The sequence below is a fragment of the Papio anubis genome, chromosome 7, assembly GCF_008728515.1.
Source record: "Papio anubis isolate 15944 chromosome 7, Panubis1.0, whole genome shotgun sequence".
Classification (NCBI taxonomy): Eukaryota; Metazoa; Chordata; class Mammalia; order Primates; family Cercopithecidae; genus Papio; species Papio anubis.
This window is the reverse complement of record NC_044982.1, coordinates 96,011,731-96,030,446: the sequence shown is the minus strand read 5'-3', so window position 1 is coordinate 96,030,446 and position 18,716 is coordinate 96,011,731. Positions and strand designations below refer to the sequence as shown.

At 38.9% G+C, this 18,716-nt stretch overlaps 1 protein-coding gene across 9 annotated transcripts in view; it reads left to right on the top strand.

Annotated features, from left to right (window-relative positions):
* Positions 1-18,716, top strand: part of CHD2 (chromodomain helicase DNA binding protein 2) — a 146,456-nt gene that overhangs the window by 100,956 nt on the left and 26,784 nt on the right. For 5 of the 9 annotated variants that reach the window (XM_031668313.1, XM_031668320.1, XM_031668317.1 and 2 more), the window contains 8 exons: positions 859-1,029; positions 2,002-2,201; positions 8,070-8,111; positions 9,489-9,628; positions 13,881-14,019; positions 14,177-14,327; positions 15,426-15,548; positions 17,716-17,844. In XM_031668313.1, coding sequence (XP_031524173.1) covers positions 859-1,029; positions 2,002-2,201; positions 8,070-8,111; positions 9,489-9,628; positions 13,881-14,019; positions 14,177-14,327; positions 15,426-15,548; positions 17,716-17,844 — 1,095 coding nt within the window. The remainder of the gene's footprint in view (positions 1-858; positions 1,030-2,001; positions 2,202-8,069; positions 8,112-9,488; positions 9,629-13,880; positions 14,020-14,176; positions 14,328-15,425; positions 15,549-17,715; positions 17,845-18,716) is intronic. The other 4 variants (XM_031668316.1, XM_031668319.1, XM_031668314.1 and 1 more) reach the window with 2 other exon arrangements.

Below are 18,716 nucleotides of genomic sequence, written 5' to 3'. Positions count from 1 at the left end.
AAATGACTTTAAGGAATGGAGTCTCCAGAAGCTCATTTACACCTTATGACTGTCTCAAAGGCTAGGAGGGAAGGAATAAGAAGAATGCGGAGCCAGGCTGGAGGCCGCCTGCCACTGCTCAGAGGCTGTCCAGAGGTGGTAGATGTTTCTGTGTACCCCTCGTCTGGTACTTTGAAATGGATACACTTAGATGGCTTTCTTTCTGGGTTACATACTGTTTTAGTACAGATACATATCAGATATTAAATAATATTTGATATGAAATGAAGAGACTGTTCTTCCAGATTTAAATGTTTTCCGTTTTATGTTTTCATTTTATTTCCTAAGACTAAAGTGCACTTGTGAGCATATGAAATCACCACACGTCTTTAACTTTCATATTTTTGATAAAAATGAATAAGGCAACCAGTTGGCTAGATGATAATGAGTGCTTTGAGTTATGCATTGTTTCAAATGAACTGTATACAACTTATAGAAATGTAGGTTCATCATGGAGTGTTAGGTATTAAGCATTTTATATCTAAGTAAATCTAAATTTTATCATTAGTATTAGGACATTTTTATGATTTATAACAGCTCATTCAGTAAAACTTATAAAAACAATTTGTATCTTTGTAGCTGTTTCCCTGCTTTTCAGTAAAATTTATGATATGATGAACTTGAGGATTTGACAAGTTGATTTTGGAGGGGAATAAGGAAAAACTAATAGAAAATTGATTATCTGATTATGTAATATCACAAAAGTCTTATTATTCACAGTGTCTACTTAGATTAAAAACACTGGATAAATTGTTGTTTTAGCAGATGGTGTTTAGAAATAGGGAAATGTCAGTCAGACAATGGGTTGTCTGTTTTAAGGTTGCCAACTTTGCAACAATGGAAGATGAAGAAGAGCTGGAAGAGCGTCCTCACAAGGACTGGGATGAGATCATTCCAGAGGAACAAAGGAAAAAAGTAGAGGAGGAAGAGCGGCAGAAGGAGCTAGAAGAAATTTATATGCTGCCTCGAATTCGGAGTTCCACTAAAAAGGTGATCAAGTGAGATGAAAGATATGAAATTACTTCTTATGTTGTGAAGGCTACAGAAGTGTTGATTATTCAAAGAAGAGGCCTTGCATTGTTCCCCTGACACAGAGGCTTCAAGAGCAGAGTTGACACTGTAGGAAACTTAACAAAGTAAAGTGGAGAAATCTGCAGAGCTCATGAGCACACCCGTGAGACGTCGGATTTGGTCTTTGCAGATTGGCTCTTTGTGAAGCTGATAAACAGGATATGAAATTTCCAGAAGTTTGCATTTTGCCTTTGAGATTAGAACCAGTAGTTCTCACAATTTGGCTCTAATTGCCACTACCTTCAACTTTCAGAAAGTCAAACCTCTGTTTGTCCATAACAGTTCACAGCACTTGCTATAAATACTAAAGGATTATGTAACTATAAATAAGAAACACATACCAACCTCAGAGTTCACAAAGCTCCATCACAGACACTATCTAATTTTATTTTTGTAACAACATTGAAATAGGTAGAACAAGTTTTGTTACCCATTTTGTTGGAGATAATAGACACAGATTTGTTCAAGGTTACAGTAAATCAGTATGAGGTAACACTAGCTACCATTTATTGAGCCCTTACAGGGTGCTAGGCACACTTCTGAGAGCTTTAACTTACTAAAAACCGTATGTTATAGCTACTGTTGTCTTCATTTTTCAAATGAGAAAGGCACAAAGAGTAAAATTACTTGCCCAAAGAAGTAAACATGAACCTGTTTTATAATGGGATATTGTAAAAATATCCAAATATTTTTAATCCAGTTCACTTGTCATTGTATTTCAATGTCTCTGAAAGTATGACTATCCTAAGTGGGTATTTCTCCAAGACCTCTGTCCCCTTATTTGTCAAAGGAAAATTGACTTTTCTGATGTGATGAGAAGTTCTGAGTACTAAAGAATTAAGATGGCCTTCTCTTAGTCCTTTCACCACTTGAACTTTGCACTTGTTACAGTGTGACTGCCTCAATCTTTCTCAGGCTCAGACAAATGACAGTGACTCTGACACTGAGTCTAAGAGGCAGGCCCAGAGATCCTCTGCTTCTGAGAGTGAGACGGAAGACTCTGATGATGACAAGAAGCCAAAGCGCAGAGGGCGTCCCAGGAGTGTGCGGAAGGACCTCGTGGAGGGATTTACTGATGCAGAGATCCGAAGGTTGGTGGAGGCTCTGTTTCACTGAGCTTGTTTGGAAATGCATACTGTAAGTCTTGGGTTGACTGGATCCTGGACATTGTGACAGGGTAGGCAGAGGCTTATACTACAAAAAAGGCAAGAGAAGCTGGGTCCTGTCCCAGATCTTTAGGATTATTCTTCTTTCTCCAAGGTTTCTTTCTGTTGAGATCACTTTTATTTGTTGTTCATCTCTCTGTTTCTCTTATTCTCTAGTTATTCAGAACATTTTCACAAAGTTCAGCTGGGGGAAAGATAATTGACATACATATATATACAGACTTATATATCTGTATATAAAAAAATGTCAAAAATAAAAATGGTACAAATATGTTTACCCTCTACCTCTCCCCTCCCCCACAATCCCAGTCCCACCCCGTTTTAGTACTGATATCAGTTTGCTGGTGGTTTGCTTTGGTTTATAAGTAGTATGTACAACATGTTGTTCAGCACGTTGCTTTCCCTGATCCCATTTAAAATCAGTTTTAGACATCTTTCTATGTGAGATTACTATACATTTCTTGGTATCTGATTCAAATGTCTCTGTCCTCCCAAAAAAAAAAATCTAAAATTATTGCTTACAAATTTTTTTTTTCCAGTTTCCATCTTTTTTTTTTTTTTTTTTAAGCCTGAAGAAAATAGAAAGTATAAGGATGGTTTTAAGGCCTAATCCATATTATAATTATATTAAATAGTCCTTTAAGTTTCATATATTTGAAACTGTGAGGTGTTTCTTTTCACTTAAAGGTCACACCTATTCTTCTTTCCTTGTTTAATTTACTATGGAAAAATAGAAATATTTCAAATTACTGACAGAATAGCATATAACACATCCCTCTTGTACTTATCGTCTTAACAATTTTGAATTTGTAGCCAAACTTGTAGTGTATATATATACACCCTACCTCCTCTTGCTCCCTATTCCCAGTATGATTTTGAGAAGAATGTGTTTTCTGCTATGGGGCAGTGTGTTCTATAGCTGTATTTGGCTTAGTGTTTTTCAGGTCTTTAATTTCTTTATTGATTTTCTGTGTAGTTGTGGTTATTTTGGTAGAGTCAGAATCTTGCTCTCTTGCACAGGCTGGAGTATGATCTTATCTCACTGTAACCTCACACTCCTGGGCTCAAGTGATCCTCCTGCCTTAGCCTCCCAGGTAGCCAGGACTACAGGCATGTGCTACCATGTCTGGCTAATTAAAATTTTTTTTGTAGGGACAAGGTTTCATTATGTTGCCCAGGCTGGTCTCAGACTCCTGGCCTCAAGTATCCTCCCGCTTCAGCCTCCCAATGTGTTGGGATTATAGGCCTGAGCCACTGTGCCCAGCCTAGTTGTTCTTCCCATTATTGAAAATGGGATGTTGACATCTCTGTTACTCTTATATGATCCATTTGTTCCTTCAATTCTGTCAGTTTTTGCTTCATGTGTTTTTGGACTCTTTATTAATTGTATATATTTTTTATAATCGATAGGTCTTGGTTGGCCTTTTTATTATTGTAACATGTGTTTCTGTCTGTAGTAATAATTTTTGTTTTAATGCCTATTTTCAGTTTGATAATAGTATAGTCACTCCAGCTTTCTTTTTCGGTATTTGAAATTTAAAAAAATGGTATTTGGCCAGGCATGGTGGTTCACACCTGTAATCCCAGCACTTTAGGAGGCCAAGGCAGGCAGATCACTGGAACCTAGGAGTTTGAGACCATCCTGGGCAATATGGCGAAACCCTCTACTAAAAATACAAAAAATTAGCCGGGTATGGTGGTACACACCTGCAGTCCCAGGTACTTGGGAGGCTGAGGCTGAGGCTGAGGCTGAGGCATGAGAATTGCTTGAACCCGGGAGGCCGAGGTTTGCAGTGAGCTGAGATGGCACCACTGCACTCTAGCCTGGGTGACAGAGCAAAACTCTGTCTAAAAGGAAAAAAAAAAAAAAAGGTGTCTTAAAAATTTTTAAAAATATTTTTTCGGCCAATCTCTTTTTTTTCTTAGAGTGTTTAGTCTATTTACATTTAATGCAGTTATTATAAAGTAGGAATTATGTCTGCACTTTGCTATTTGTTTTCTATATGTCATGTCCTTTTTGTTTATTTCCCCATTACTACTTTCTTTTGTGTTAAATATATACCATTTTAATTACCTGTAAAAAAAAAAAAAAACTATTTTTTCGCTTATTTTCTTAGTGATTGCCCTGGAGATTACAAGTAACGTCTTAGAACAATTTACTTTGAATTAGCGTCAATTTAATTTCAATGGCATTATAAAAACTTTGCTCCAGTTATAGCTTACCACCCCCATTTGTGCTGTTATCACACATTACATCTTTACACATTGTAAACCCATGAGTGCAGTTTTATAATTAATACTTTATATAGTTAGTTGTCTCTTTTTTTTTTTTTTTCTTCTGAGACGGAGTTTTGCTCTTCTCACCCAGGCTGGGGGTACAGTGGTGCAATCTTGGCTCACTGCAACCTCCACTTCCCAGGTTCAAGTGACTGTCCTGCCTCAGCCTCCCGAGTAGCTGAGATTACTGGTGCCCGCCACCATGCTGGCTAATTTTTTTGTATTTTTAGTAGAGATGGAATTTCACCATGTTGACCAGGCTGGTCTTGAACTCCTGACCTCAGGTGATCGCTGTGCCTCGGCCTCCCAAAGGGCTAGGATTAGAAGCGTAAGCCATCCACACCCAGCCTAGTTAGTTGTCTTTTAAAATCAGATAGAAGGAAAAGAGTTACAAACAAAAATACGTGTATACTGTTTTTATATTTACTTTATTATTCCGTGGGTGCTCTTATTTCTTCATGTGATTTCAGTTACTATTTTATGTCCTTTCGTGTCTGCCCAAAGGACTCTCTTTTAGCATTTTCTTTTGAGGCAGGTCTGCTAACAACGGATTCTCTATTTTGGCTTAGCTGGCACTGTCTTAATTTCATCTTCATTTTTGAAAGAAAGTCTAATTTCTTTTTTTCTGTTTCTCACGTGGGATAGTCTCAATTGGCCTATCTTCAGATTTGCCAGTTTTTCTTCTTCAGGCTCATACCTGCTGCTGAGCCTCCCCAGTGATTTTTTTTCATTTCCGTTATTGTAGTTTTCAACTCTAGAATTTCTATTTCACTCTTTTAAAAATGTCTGTTTTTAAACAGCCTTTCTGTTTCTATTGATAACATTTTTGTCCTTTCTTTTTAATTCTCCAGACAGATTTTTTTTTAACTCTTGTAAAGATATGTAATAGCTCATTAACATCCTTGTCTGATAAGCCTACATGCTAGACTTCCTTAGGGATGGTTTCTATTACCTGCTTTTTCTCCTATGTATACTTCATATTTTTTTTTTTTTTTTTTGAGATGGAGTTTTGCTCCCATCACCCAGGCGGAGTACAGTGGTGCAATCATAGCTCACTGCAACCTCTGCCTCCTGGGTTCAAGCGATTCTCCTGCCTCAGCCTCCTGAGTAGCTGGGATTACAAGTGCCCAACACAATGTCCGGCTGATTTTTGTATTTTTAGTAGAAACAGGGTTTCACCATGTTGGCCTGGCTGGTCTCGAATGCCTAACCTCAGGTGATCCACCCGCCTTGGCCTCCCAAAGTGCTGGGATTACAGGCGTGAAACACCGTGCCCAGCCTACTTCTTGGTTTTCTGTATGTCCCATAATTTTTTCTTTGAAAAATTGGACATTTTAAGTCATATGGCAACTCTGGAAATCAGATCTCCCCTCCCAGCCATATGTTGTTTGCCGCTGCTATTGTATTTGCTTGTTTAGTGACTTTCCTGTACTAGTTCTCTGAAGTCTGTATTCCTTGTCATGTTATGTGATCCTTGTCATGTTATGTGTAGTCTCTACTCCTTTAGCTTAGTGGTCAGCTAATGATTGAACAGAGATTTCCGTAAATGCCTTGACCCTGTAAGTCTATCAGCCTTTGTTGAAATGCTTTGACCCTGTAAGTCTATCAGCCTTGTGTGTTGGGGCATGTTTCAATGATCTGGAAGGGAGTTGACAACTCTGCCTTAACTTTCATTTCCTGCTTGCACAGTTCCTCAAGGTCTTTCTCAGGCTCAGACAAATGACAGTGACTCTGACAGGGAGTCTAAGAGGCAGGCCCAGAGATCCTCTGCTTCTGAGAGTGAGACGGAAGACTCTGATGATGACAGGAAGCCAAAGCACAGAGGGTGTCCTAGGAATGTGCGGAAGGACCCTCTGAAATCTTTCCTCTGCATGGACACAGACCAGCACATGTGTCAGAGCTTTTCAGAGTATCTATCCTATGGACATCTTTCCCTCCAGTTTTTCTTTTTGTCTTTGTTCAGCCTTTTGTTATTTCCAACTGGTAATGTTGCCTCAGGCCGTCATGATGTTAAACCTTTGCATCTAATTGTTTTTGACCAATGAATTGTGGACAGGGCTATTCACACTGAGTGAGTTCTGGGTCAATCCAATAAAGACAAGCCTGAGAATGGAGCTTCTCAGGGTGCTGTTAGCCAGGTCCAGTCATTCTGTGGGAATAGGGCTTTTGTAGAACTCCCAGCCTATTCTTCACCCTCCAGTGGCTGCTACGCTGCTGGTTGGCACAGCTATTGTAGTTGCAGAAGTGTTAGTTTTCAAGGCTGTCATGCAGCTGGGGTTAAGGGGGTGGGAATAGTGCAAGTTAAAAAATGCCCTGAAGCTTGCTGAGCCATTTTCTTGAATAAATTTCTTAGATGGCTCTAAGCCATTTTCTTGAATAAATTTCTTAGATGGCTATGAGCCATTTTCTTGAATAAATTTCTTAGATAGATGCATGCATTTGGTTAATTTCCAGAGTTGTGACAATACTGATTATGACACTTTATGCCAGCATTCCTATTGCTTTTATGGAGGAGCATATTTTCACAGACTGTTAGTCTGCCATATCTGAAGTGTTATTTAGATATAAAATATTTCAGTGTCTGTCAAGAAGGAGAAATGCAGAGTTAAGGAGTAATCCTCAGGTTTATGTTCATATATAATATCTTCCTAACCCTTGTATCTGTGCTGTTTCTTTAATGTTGTTTTTAGCTATTGTCATATTCAGTCCCATTTTATTCTGTAGCCATATCTTCTCATTTCCATTTTTTCCTTTAATGTCTGTCCTTACATGGTTATATAACCCAATTATCGTAGTAATTTCGCATATTACATGATGCCCTTGATGTGTCATGAAGTCCTGGTTTTTAGTGGAAAGTACTGAGACCAGCCTGTAGGAATGGGGATGATGGCATGAGTTGGTATGTAGCATAGTTTAGGGTAGAGACTTGTGAGAAGATAGATTGGATTTTTGGGAGGAGAGGTCAGTAGAGTTTCCAAAATCGTTTGCCTAAGAAGTTTTAAATCATATTTTACTTTGCCTTAATCCAAAAACTATATGAGACAGTCAAAAAAATCTTAACAGCTAAAAAATCATTGGTTTTCTAATAATGAAAAATATGGTATTGAAGGTAACAATGGTGAACTGAACACGCTGATGAAAACGATGTAAGGGTTTATCACAATTGAGTCTTGATGATTGAATCCTTTATGGCACAATGAAGTCTATAAACTTGTACCTTCTTAAAAGGATATTAGAGCTAAGTTGCAGTTCTCTAGCATATATCTAAGCAGGTTTATGGACAGTCACTGAGAATAAAGTTGATCTTTAATTTGAATAGATTTTTAGCAGTCATTATTTTAAGTTGACTAGTTTCAGAGACATTCAACATTTATTCATTTTTTCAGTAGTTGCAAGGATTGAGCCTACTCTACTTTTGACAATTTGCATGGCTCATATGTCATCACAGAATATGTTAGCATCAACATAACTAAAGTAAGTCTCTTTTTAAATATGTTTTATTGATCCTATTCTTAGGTTCATCAAGGCTTATAAGAAGTTTGGTCTCCCTCTTGAACGGTAAGTTCAGTATAATAGTCCCTTATCTTCCTCTTTTTTGCTTTTATTATATAGTACGTTCTTTTTTGGTAATTTTTTCCATTTAATAATAATGCCGGGAACATTTTTTTTTTCTGGAAACATTCATTTACAAACATTTATATATTGGGTGCCTGTTGATTCATGTCCCTCTGCAGAGGGATGACAAATATGGTAAAGGCAGGCCGTCCATAAAAAGACTTTCACCTTTGTGAGGGAGATGAAGCAAGTATATTCAAAACCATAGTGCGTGAAATAATTTCCAGAGAGATGTTCATATAACTCCAGTTGAAAAGAATGTATATTTGTGTCCTAGTTCTTAGATTTAATAATGTCAAAGGTAAAAGGCTCTTGATGATTTTATAATCTTCTGCTAATTAGCAGGATTTTATGAGGAATAAATGCAAAGGACTCATATAGCCTTGCCAATAATAACTTCCAAAAGGGTAGCTGTTGTTGCTATTCTATAAGCATTTAGAAAATGATTCAGAAGTTGGATTTTAACAGAAGACTCTATTTCAAATAGTTTGGTACTTTGCTTTCTATAAAATCTAAAAAGCCCTAATTTAAAGGAAATATTGGGTTCCCTTCTCTTTCTTCTGACACATTTCTCGAGTGGGTGAAAATTACAAGTCTGTTTTTGTTTGGTCCTCTCCATTTGGAGAGGAGGTAGTGATGTGTAGCATTAAGCCACAGCAAAGCCAAGAAAGTCAGCTGCATCTTTCCAGGACTATTGCTGACCACCCAGGGGTGGACTGCCTGTCTTTGGGCCAGTTACTGTAAAAGCCAATAGGATGTGGAAAAGGGGGCTTGGCACCTTTTGACAGCCTATTTTTTAGCTGTTAATATGTTTGTGTGCTTCATATGACATGGAGATCAACTAAACATATAGTTAATATATTTGTGTGTTTCATAAGACATGGAGATCAACTAAACATGTAGTAAAAGTAACTATACTCTGCTTCTAGGAACATTGCAGTGAATGAAAGTAGGCTGGAGAAAGGAAAGTGAATACAAAGAAGCAAACTAGTACAAATGGTGTTCAGGCACTTCACCTACTGCCACTAACAGCCTATTTATTTAATAAAGTTTGCTTTCATTGTTTATTTCTTTCCTCTCTGTTTTTTGGAATTGTTTTGTTTTGTGGAATATTCAAGACACAATTCTTTATGGTGGAAAATGAATATGTTAGCCTTCAATGTCCAGGGGTTCTTGTTGGAGCCTTAGAATGACCACTAAAGGAACACAAAGAAAAGTGTCTTTGCAGGAGAAGCTTATATGAGGCCTAGTGGCATCTCATGACATTTAAGAAGAGTGGGCACAGGGTGCTGAAGTGTCCCCATATTTGTTCCTTCTCAGGCTGGAGTGCATAGCACGTGATGCTGAGCTGGTAGATAAGTCGGTGGCAGATCTGAAGCGCCTGGGTGAACTGATCCACAACAGTTGTGTGTCAGCAATGCAGGAATATGAAGAGCAGCTGAAAGAAAATGCCAGCGAGGGTAAGTGAAGTTGGCTTTAGTGAGTCTTCACAGGCTGGCACTCGTGGACTGGATTTCTGTTGCTAAAGGGCGTTTTGAGGACAGACTTGAGGAACACACATGCCTCGTGCTTTGAGGTGTTTATTCTGAGCTGCGTTTCTGTGAGCTTAATATTCTATGCTCCTACAGGTCTACTCACAAATGAAGTTGATTTGCAGAAGGTGTAGAGTGAAGAACAAGATGAAATGGTTTCTTTTTATGTTGCTGTAGAAAGTTTAAATTTGTTTGAGTGATGTAAAACCCAGGGGCAAAGCTTGGTGGACACCTCTGTATTTTTCCTGCAAATAAGAGGTGTTATAGAGCACAAGCGTTGTTAATTATCTTGGATATATATTGTGTGTTATGGCAAACAGAAAGGATTTAGAAAATTAATTGGAATAAATAAAATACTGGATGAATATTGTAAACATTTTTGTTACATTGAGATTTTCATGCCACTAGAATTTGTTCTCATTGGATTGGACATGCAATGTGTTTTCTCTTTGATACCAGAAAGTGATTTTGCCTGTCCTGTGTGATATCCTTAAAAGCAAGAGGTATAGGAATGCTTGTGAGGAGAGAACTCTGAAGTTGTTATTGGTAAGGGCACCCTCATAGTGAACTTTAAAGAAATGAGGGAGGGCAGGTGCAGTGGCTCATGCCTGTAATCCCAGCACTTTGGGAGGCTGAGACCAGAGGATCACTTGAGCCCAGGAGTTCAAGTCCAGTCTGGGTAATATATAAGTGAGACCTTGTTTCTACAAAAAGTTTAAAAATTAGCTGAGAGTAGTAGGATGCACACTTGTAATCGCAGCTACATGGGAGGCTGAGGTGGGAGGTTCACTTGAGCCCAGGAGGCAGAGGCTGCAGTGAGTTAAGATCATGCCACTGCACTTCAGCCTGTGTGACAGAGCAAAACCCTGTCTCAAAATATAAATAAATCAGTTAAATAAAGAAATGAAGTTGTTATCATTCTACTTCTCCAGACTGTGGTTTATCTGTGCCATTTCTGCATTTTTTTGGGCAGACTTTATTAGGTAAGGCTACCCTTCTGCAGCTTCTTTGAGCTATAGTTAAATGTTCAGGCTCCAGAAAAGGAGGCAGTCAGTTATCTGGAATTTTGGTTCTACCACTTCCTAGTTATAAGACTTTGGTCAAGTTATATCCCTTTAACTATCTCATTTGCAAAATAGAGTAACAATATCTACTTCAAAGGATTTGGATGATTGAATAATTCCATACTTGTAAATTGTTTAGCATAGTGTCTAGCTTGCAGTGTTAGCTATTATTAAGAAGTGAGTATTTGTGCTTTGAAATTTTCTTTTTTTCTCTTTAAGGTTATTATTGAATTTGATATAATTTAAAAATATCTTCAAGAGAGTCAAAACTTATTTTAAGATACGTTCTTTTTTGTAAAAGACAAATAACTTGTATGGTTTGCAAAATGATCTGAATATGTGCTTTTATAACATTCAGAATACACCCAAAAGTAAACTTTAGGTTTAACATCCAGTATGTTTTCTTTGTAATTGTTTTGAATAAGTAATACATCTACATGGCTTAAAACTGAAAAACATATTCCTATTACTTCTTGATACTTTTGAGAAATGAATAATGTTTTCTCCCTTTTAAATGGTAGTACAGCATGCACACTTTTCTGTGCTTGCTTTTTTTATCTCATAGTATCTTGTGGAGCTGTTCCCTTACAGCACTCCCTTCTCCCCGAAATCCCTCTTTTTTTTTTGTGCATGTTCACATTCTGGATCTGGCTGATTGCTTCTTCTTGGTGTTAACTTATTTCCTCACACCTGTACTTCCTGTAAACTGGTATTCAGCATATTCTGAATCCAGGCTGACATTTCTAGATCAAATGGAAGATTATTGATACTTCTTTTCCCTTAGGTTGAAATTTTTGTTTCTAAAAATGTTAACATAATTACATATTTGCTTTATCCTAAACATGTCTTTCCAAACATCAATACCAATCTTACTGTTAACAAAAAATGCTCAAATGCAAAGTGTAATTTCTTTGCATTTCTTTTTGATCTTAGAATATATCACACTAACAATATACAATCAAAATATATTTTTAAATTATTCAAAGTTATTTTTTTCTCTGTGTGGTTATGCCACCAACTTAATATACGGTTAGACTCTTTTGTTTGCATTTATTTTCAATATTTAGCGATTGCTTTTCTCATTTTGATTTGATTTAATTTTTTTAATTATGTAAAAACATTTACATGGTTCAAAGTCACAACTATAAAACAAGGTACATTTGGAGCATCTTGCTTTTGTTTTTTTGTTCCCCAGCCTTCTTCTCTTCCTCCTTAATAGGTCACTGTTTCTATTAGTTGTAAGTTTATCTTTCCTTTGTTTCTTTTTAAAATTTAAGTGTGTGTGTGTGTGTGTGTATGTGTGTATATTTTCCTTCTTACACAGAAGAGAACATACTCTCTTTTGCACCTGCTTATTTTCATGACTGAGATAAATTCATATCATTATGTAGAGATCATCCTCTTTCCTTTTACAGTTGCAAGTATTCTACCATGTAGATAGATGTCAATTCACACTTCTTCTCTAGTATTTAATATTTGGGTTGTTCTTGGTCTTTTGTTATTATAAAGAAAGCCACAATGAATAATGATTTAATGAATATACCATTTTGTATCTCTGCCAACATATCTTTGGAATAAATTTCTAGAAGTGGGATTGCTGGGTCCTGGGAAAATGCATATATACTTCGCTTTGATATTCCCAAATCCTTCTGCATAAGTCTGGTGCCATTTACATGGTCACCAGTAATATTTGTTGGTACCTGTTTACAAGCCTCACAAACGGAATATATTGTTAAAGTTTAAGTTTGGAGTTTTGCCAGTTTGATAGGTGAGAAATGGTATTTCATTTTTCTTTTAATGAACAAGATTGTACATCTCTAAGGGTCACTTGCATTTTGTTCTATAAAGTGTCTGTTCATATGTTATGCCTATTTTCTATTGAAAGGAGTTTTCTTCTCATAAACAGGTAGCATTATCTCGTGAATTTCAACTTGGACTATTTGATTGGGGTTTCGTTTTTACTTCCGTGATCATTTTAATTTGAAATTTGGGTTAGGGTAACTTTCTTTTTCTTTTTATTTTTTTTGGGACGGAGTCTCGCTCTGTCGCCCAGGCTGGAGTGCAGTGGCACAATCTTGGCTCACTGCAAGCTCCACCTCCCGGGTTCATGCCATTCTCCTGCCTCAGCCTCCCGAGTAGCTGGGACTACAGGCGCCCACTACCATGCCCGGCTAATTTTTTGTATTTTTAGTAGAGAAGGGGTTTCACTGTGTTAGCCAGTATGTCTTGATCTCCTGACCTCATGATCCGTCTGCCTTGGCCTTCCAAAGTGCCGGGATTACAGGTGTGAGCCACCGTGCCCGGCCGGGTTAGTGTAATTTTCTTTTCTTTTCTTTTTTTTTTTTTTTTTGAGACGGAGTCTTGCTGTGTTGCCCAGGCTGGAGTGCAGTGGCCGGATCTCAGCTCACTGCAAGCTTCGCCTCCCGGGTTTACGCCGTTCTCCTGCCTCAGCCTCCTGAGTAGCTGGAACTACAGGTGCCCGCCACTGCGCCCGGCTAGTTTTTTGTATTTTTCAGTAGAGACGGGGTTTCACCATGTTAGCCAGGATGGTCTCGATCTCCTGACCTCGTGGTCTGCCCGTCTCGGCCTCCCAAAGTGCTGGGATTACAGGCTTGAGCCACCGCGCCCGGCCTAGTGTAATTTTCTTAAGCCACCACTTGTTCATCATTTCACATGTGTTAGATACGAACTTAAGCTCATGTTTTTTCAGTAATAGTGTTGTGAAGATCAAGTTCATGTTTAAAATACTTGAGAGTTTTTTGACCTCCGCTAGTGGGATGGGTAGGAAAACAAAAAGAGAAACCTTCAGCACTAATATTATACCCTCAGAATCTACTTTTGTTAATTTTGAAACAAAGTAGTGTGAAACAAACAGGAAGATTAAAATATAACTATAAACATCAGTGAATTAAAAAAATTCCAAATCTTAAAAAACTGAATGTTCGAAGGTTATTTTACAGACATTGAGAAAAAATTTTGTATTATAGATTATATCTTCAAAATAACAAGCCAGAGATATATTCAGAGAGACTAAGAGGTCAGGGTTCGTTGACACATGTTTTCTGTGGAACTTAAGCAGATTTTCATTTAACTAATGTGAAATTGGTATTCTTCAGGAAAAGGACCAGGGAAAAGGAGAGGTCCAACAATCAAGATATCTGGAGTTCAGGTTAATGTGAAATCCATTATCCAACATGAAGAGGAGTTTGAGATGCTGCATAAATCTATCCCTGTGGACCCTGAAGAAAAAAAAAAGTGAGTATATTTTGTGTACATTCTTAGGTAGTTGTACCATAAGAAAATAGATTTGAAGTTAGACTTTGTGTAGTTACATAGTGTTTTTACTGTCTCCTCTTTAACATGCCAAAAAGGCCCCTCTTCTAATGTCTTCCTGTTTTTAAACTTTCTTTAGATACTGCTTAACCTGTCGTGTCAAAGCTGCACATTTTGATGTAGAGTGGGGGGTGGAAGATGATTCTCGCCTGTTGCTGGGAATTTATGAACATGGCTATGGAAACTGGGAGTTAATTAAAACAGACCCAGAGCTTAAATTAACTGACAAAGTAAGTAACCCTACCATGTTAGAGATTTCTAGAAGATTTGTTGTGTAATATTTTTATATTGATTATTTCTAATTATTTTCGAGGGGGCATCAAATTAGAAATTAGTACAGTCATTCTCCTTGGAAATACTTCCATCTTTAGTGGTCTGTGGCACTGTTTCACAGATGAAGATAAAGGGAAAAGACAGTAGCCAGGTGAAATTTTGGGGAAACCATAGGAGAAATCTTAAAATTCTGATACTTAATTATAGGTCAGATTTCATTACAATAAATACCCAGGTAAGTTTGTTAATGATAAAAACATTCCTTGGCCTTAATTATTGGCCCTTTTGTTTAAAAGTACATTTGAAACAACCATATTTCAGTTCCTCACATAATGATTGAATGTCACCTAGGTATTCTTTGTAATGGAATTAAACGTTGGCTGTTCTTCTCCCACAAAATCAAGCCTCCCACCCTATCTGTTGCAAGTAGCAAGGCCATGGTTGGAGCTTTAAGCAGGGAAGGCTGACTGGCTCAAATTTTGGTAGGATTTGCTCCATGTTGTGCTCCTGGCACGTTTAACAGTGCTCATCCCATCTGGGTTTTAGGAGGGTGACAGCACCCTGCCTTGAGCACTGAGACCAGATTCAGTCTGGCAAGAGGCCCAATTGTTGTAGCAAGGAAGAGATCATGTCCTGGCATAGCTCAGTGCTCTCCGGCAATGCTCTAAGAAGCATTTTCAATCTAAAACGAAGCTTTAACCTAGCTCCAGGGATTCCCTGCTCCTGGAAGGAGGAAATCCACGACGGCTGGGATGCTCTAGCAGATGAAGCCACAAGCCCCTCCTACCTGAGTTGTTCTACCCTGTTAACAGCACAGGTAGGAGCCATTGGGAGAGCTGGATTTCTCCATCCCATTTTGTAAAATGAGAACGGCTCGTGAGGGATTTTCAGTGACTGGGAGCCATGGACATGAGATAGGATCTGAGGCTTTAATCTATATTTTGGGTGGTTGGGGAGGGAAAGGACTGTGCTCAGTTTTTGTTGTCTCTGTTTATCCTGATCCACTAACCAGGATGTGGGTGGTGGCGGGTGCTTCTCTTCCTTTCTTGTTGAAGATTCTGCCAGTGGAGACAGATAAAAAGCCTCAGGGGAAGCAGCTACAGACCCGAGCGGATTACTTGTTGAAGCTGCTCAGAAAGGGTCTGGAGAAGAAGGGGACTGTGACAGGCGGGGAAGAGGTGAGTACACTGCCAGCTGGGTGTTTTTCAGGAGCCTGAGGCTCCCACCCTGCAGAATTAGGTAGGAAGACAGAGGCCCTTTCTGGGCACTGCACAGAATGTCACCTTCTCACGGGCAGATGTTGTTTTTGAGTTTCCAGTAGTGATGGTTTGGTTGGTAATAATAGAAACATTCATTTAGGCCTGGTGTGGTGGCTCACACCTGTAATCCCAGCACTTTGGGAGGCTGAGGCGGGCGGATCACGAGGTCAGGAGATCAAGACCATCCAGGCTAACATGGTGAAACCCCATCTCTACTAAAAATGCAAAAATATTAGCCGGATGTGGTGGCGCGCACCTGTAATCCCAGCTACTTAGGAGGCTGAGGCAGGAGAATGGTGTGAACCTGGGAGGCAGAGCTCACAGTGAGCCGAGATCAGGCCACTGCACTCCAGCCCAGGCAACAGAGCAAGACTCCATCTCAAAAAAAACAAAAAAAATTCATTTAAGGCCACAACATCTTGGCAGCTTTCTTACAAACCCATCCTTCTGAAATGTTGCTTCAAATTAATCGTCTTTGCTCCCCAGTGTCACTATTCCACACATATTGTTACTGTTTCTTTATTCTGCTTTCTCAGTTTTGGAACAGACTGCACTGAATACCTATGGGTTTGCCTGTTGTTATATCTCTCTCTGTGGTACTTGTAATAATGGATCCCAGAGTAAAATTGACAGTTGGAATGCACAGTGAATTCTGAAACTAGACCTTAGTTGCTATGTGAAATACCGACTAAATTCTCAGTGAATTCACCTGAGCTTTAGCTCCTTTTATTTCCCCAATTTGTAATTTCAGTTCAGGCCCAGAAAGATGGAATCCCAGCTAAGAAATACAAATTACACACTGTACTAGCAGCCCATGTGTGCGTGTTCTTTAAGTTCTCTTGCAGCTATGTCATTTATATTAATTTCCCTGTATTATTATAAGCAAAGCAAATTTTAGGGAAAAAACCCCATAATACCACACCTCATTTTTTTCAAGTAATAGGATCATAAGTCTCATTCTTCATGTAATACGTTGAGTATGCAATACATTATGTGTTAGGCTCTGGAAAGGCAGATTAGATCATGTTACAGATCATGTCCCATTAGGCAGATAAACAGTATTTTAATCTTTTCCTTATTATATGTAACTTGCTTTCTGGTTTTTTAATGTTACTATTATGTCTTTAGTATATTATCTTTATTTGTATCTTTGTACACAGAGTGATTTTCCTTTTTTTAAAAAAAATTATATCTTAGCCGGGCACGGTGGCTCATGCCTATCATCCCAGCACTTTGGGAGGCCGAGGTGGGAGGATCAGTAGGTCAGGAGATCGAGACCATCCTGGCTAACATGGTGGAACCCCGTCTCTACTGAAAATACAAAAAATTAACCAGGTGTGGTGGTGGGCGCCTGTAGTCCCAGCTACTCGGGAGGCTGTGGCAGGAGAATGGCGTGAACCCGAGAGGCAGAGCTTTCAGTGAGCTGAGATTGCGCCACGGCACTCCAACCTGAGTGATAGAGCAAGACTCTGTCTCAAAAAAAAAAAAAAAAATTATATCTTTAGGATGGATTCCAAAAATATGGAATCAGTAGGTTTAAGGAGTGTGGATATTTTGGCTGGTGAGGTGGCTCACGCCTGTAATCCCAGCACTTTGGGAGGCTGAGGTGGGTGGATCACCTGAAGTCAGGAGTTTGAGACCTGTCTGACCAACATGGCAAAACCCTGTTTTTACTAAAGACACACTAAAAGTTAGCCAGTTGTGGTGGCACGTGCTTGTAGTCCCACCTAGCTACTCGAGAGGCTGAGGCAGGAGAATCGTTTGAACCTGGGAGGCGGAGGTTGCAGTGAGGCAAGATGGCACCCCTACACTGCAGCCTGGGTGACAGAGCAAGACTCCGTCTCGGAAAAAAAAAAAGGAACATGGATATTTTAATGTGGTATAGGCTATGTATAAGGCCTATAGGTTTTTTATTTGTTTTGGTTTGGTCTTGTCAGGTAAAATGAGTTGCACTCTTTTGATTTCCTTGGAATTTTCTTGTTTGAATTATATGGCTGCTACTGCCGTAAAGAGTCATCATGTTGTTTGGTTATGCTTTCGAGGGTCTTGATTTGTACTTTAATCATCATTTTCTCTCCTTTTCCAGGCCAAATTAAAGAAGCGAAAGCCTCGGGTAAAGAAGGAAAACAAAGTGCCCAGGCTGAAAGAGGAGCATGGAATTGAGCTTTCATCTCCTAGGCATTCAGATAATCCATCAGAAGAGGGAGAAGTGAAAGTATGAAGTGGGGTTTCGGTTGAGGGTTATTTATTTATTTTAGCTATACTTATTGTGCCAGCTGGAATAAAATCATCTGAAGTGTGTTTGGTTTATGAGTGGATTAAATGGAAATAGAAGATGTAAGTCTTTGCTTAATCTGTCAGAGAGGAATATAGTTTAAGTCAGCAGCTGCAAATTCATACATAATGGAAGTAAATGAAGGGGACTCTGAAAGGTTTTGTTGCTTTTTTTTTTTTCTTTTTGAGACAAAGTCTCACTCTTGTACCACAGCCTAGAGTGCAATGGCACAATCTTGGCTTACTGTAATCTCTGCCTCCTGCGTTCAAGCAATTCTCCTATCTCAGCCTCCTGAGTAGCTGGGATTACAGGCACCTGCCAGCACGCCTGGCTAATTTTTGTATTTTAAGTAGAGACAGGGTTTCACCATGTTGGCCAGGCTGGTCTCAAACTCCTGACATTAGGTGATCTGCCTGCCTCGGCCTCCCAAAGTGCTGGGATTACAGGAGTGAGCCACTGCTCCCAGCCTAAAGTTTTAATGATAAATGGTGATTGACACGTATCCTCATTCTTGGGAATGAGGGGGAGTGGTCAGGACTGTGGTTTACCAGTGAGCTCATGCCTAATGTAAAGGGCACAGCTGCTATGGAGTTCCGTTAACAAAACTCCCGTGGGTCAGGTTTGGCTTGCCAGTTTGTAACCTCTGGTCTAAGTAAAGTGAATAGTAAGTTGGTGTCATTTAGTGTGCTATTTCAGTGACAACTTTATGGAATTTCTGAAAGTGTAATTGTACTTGGATATTAGCTCCAAGAGGATCAGCAGTGGGTACAGGAACTAGCATGGATTTGAGTCATATATACATAAATTTATTT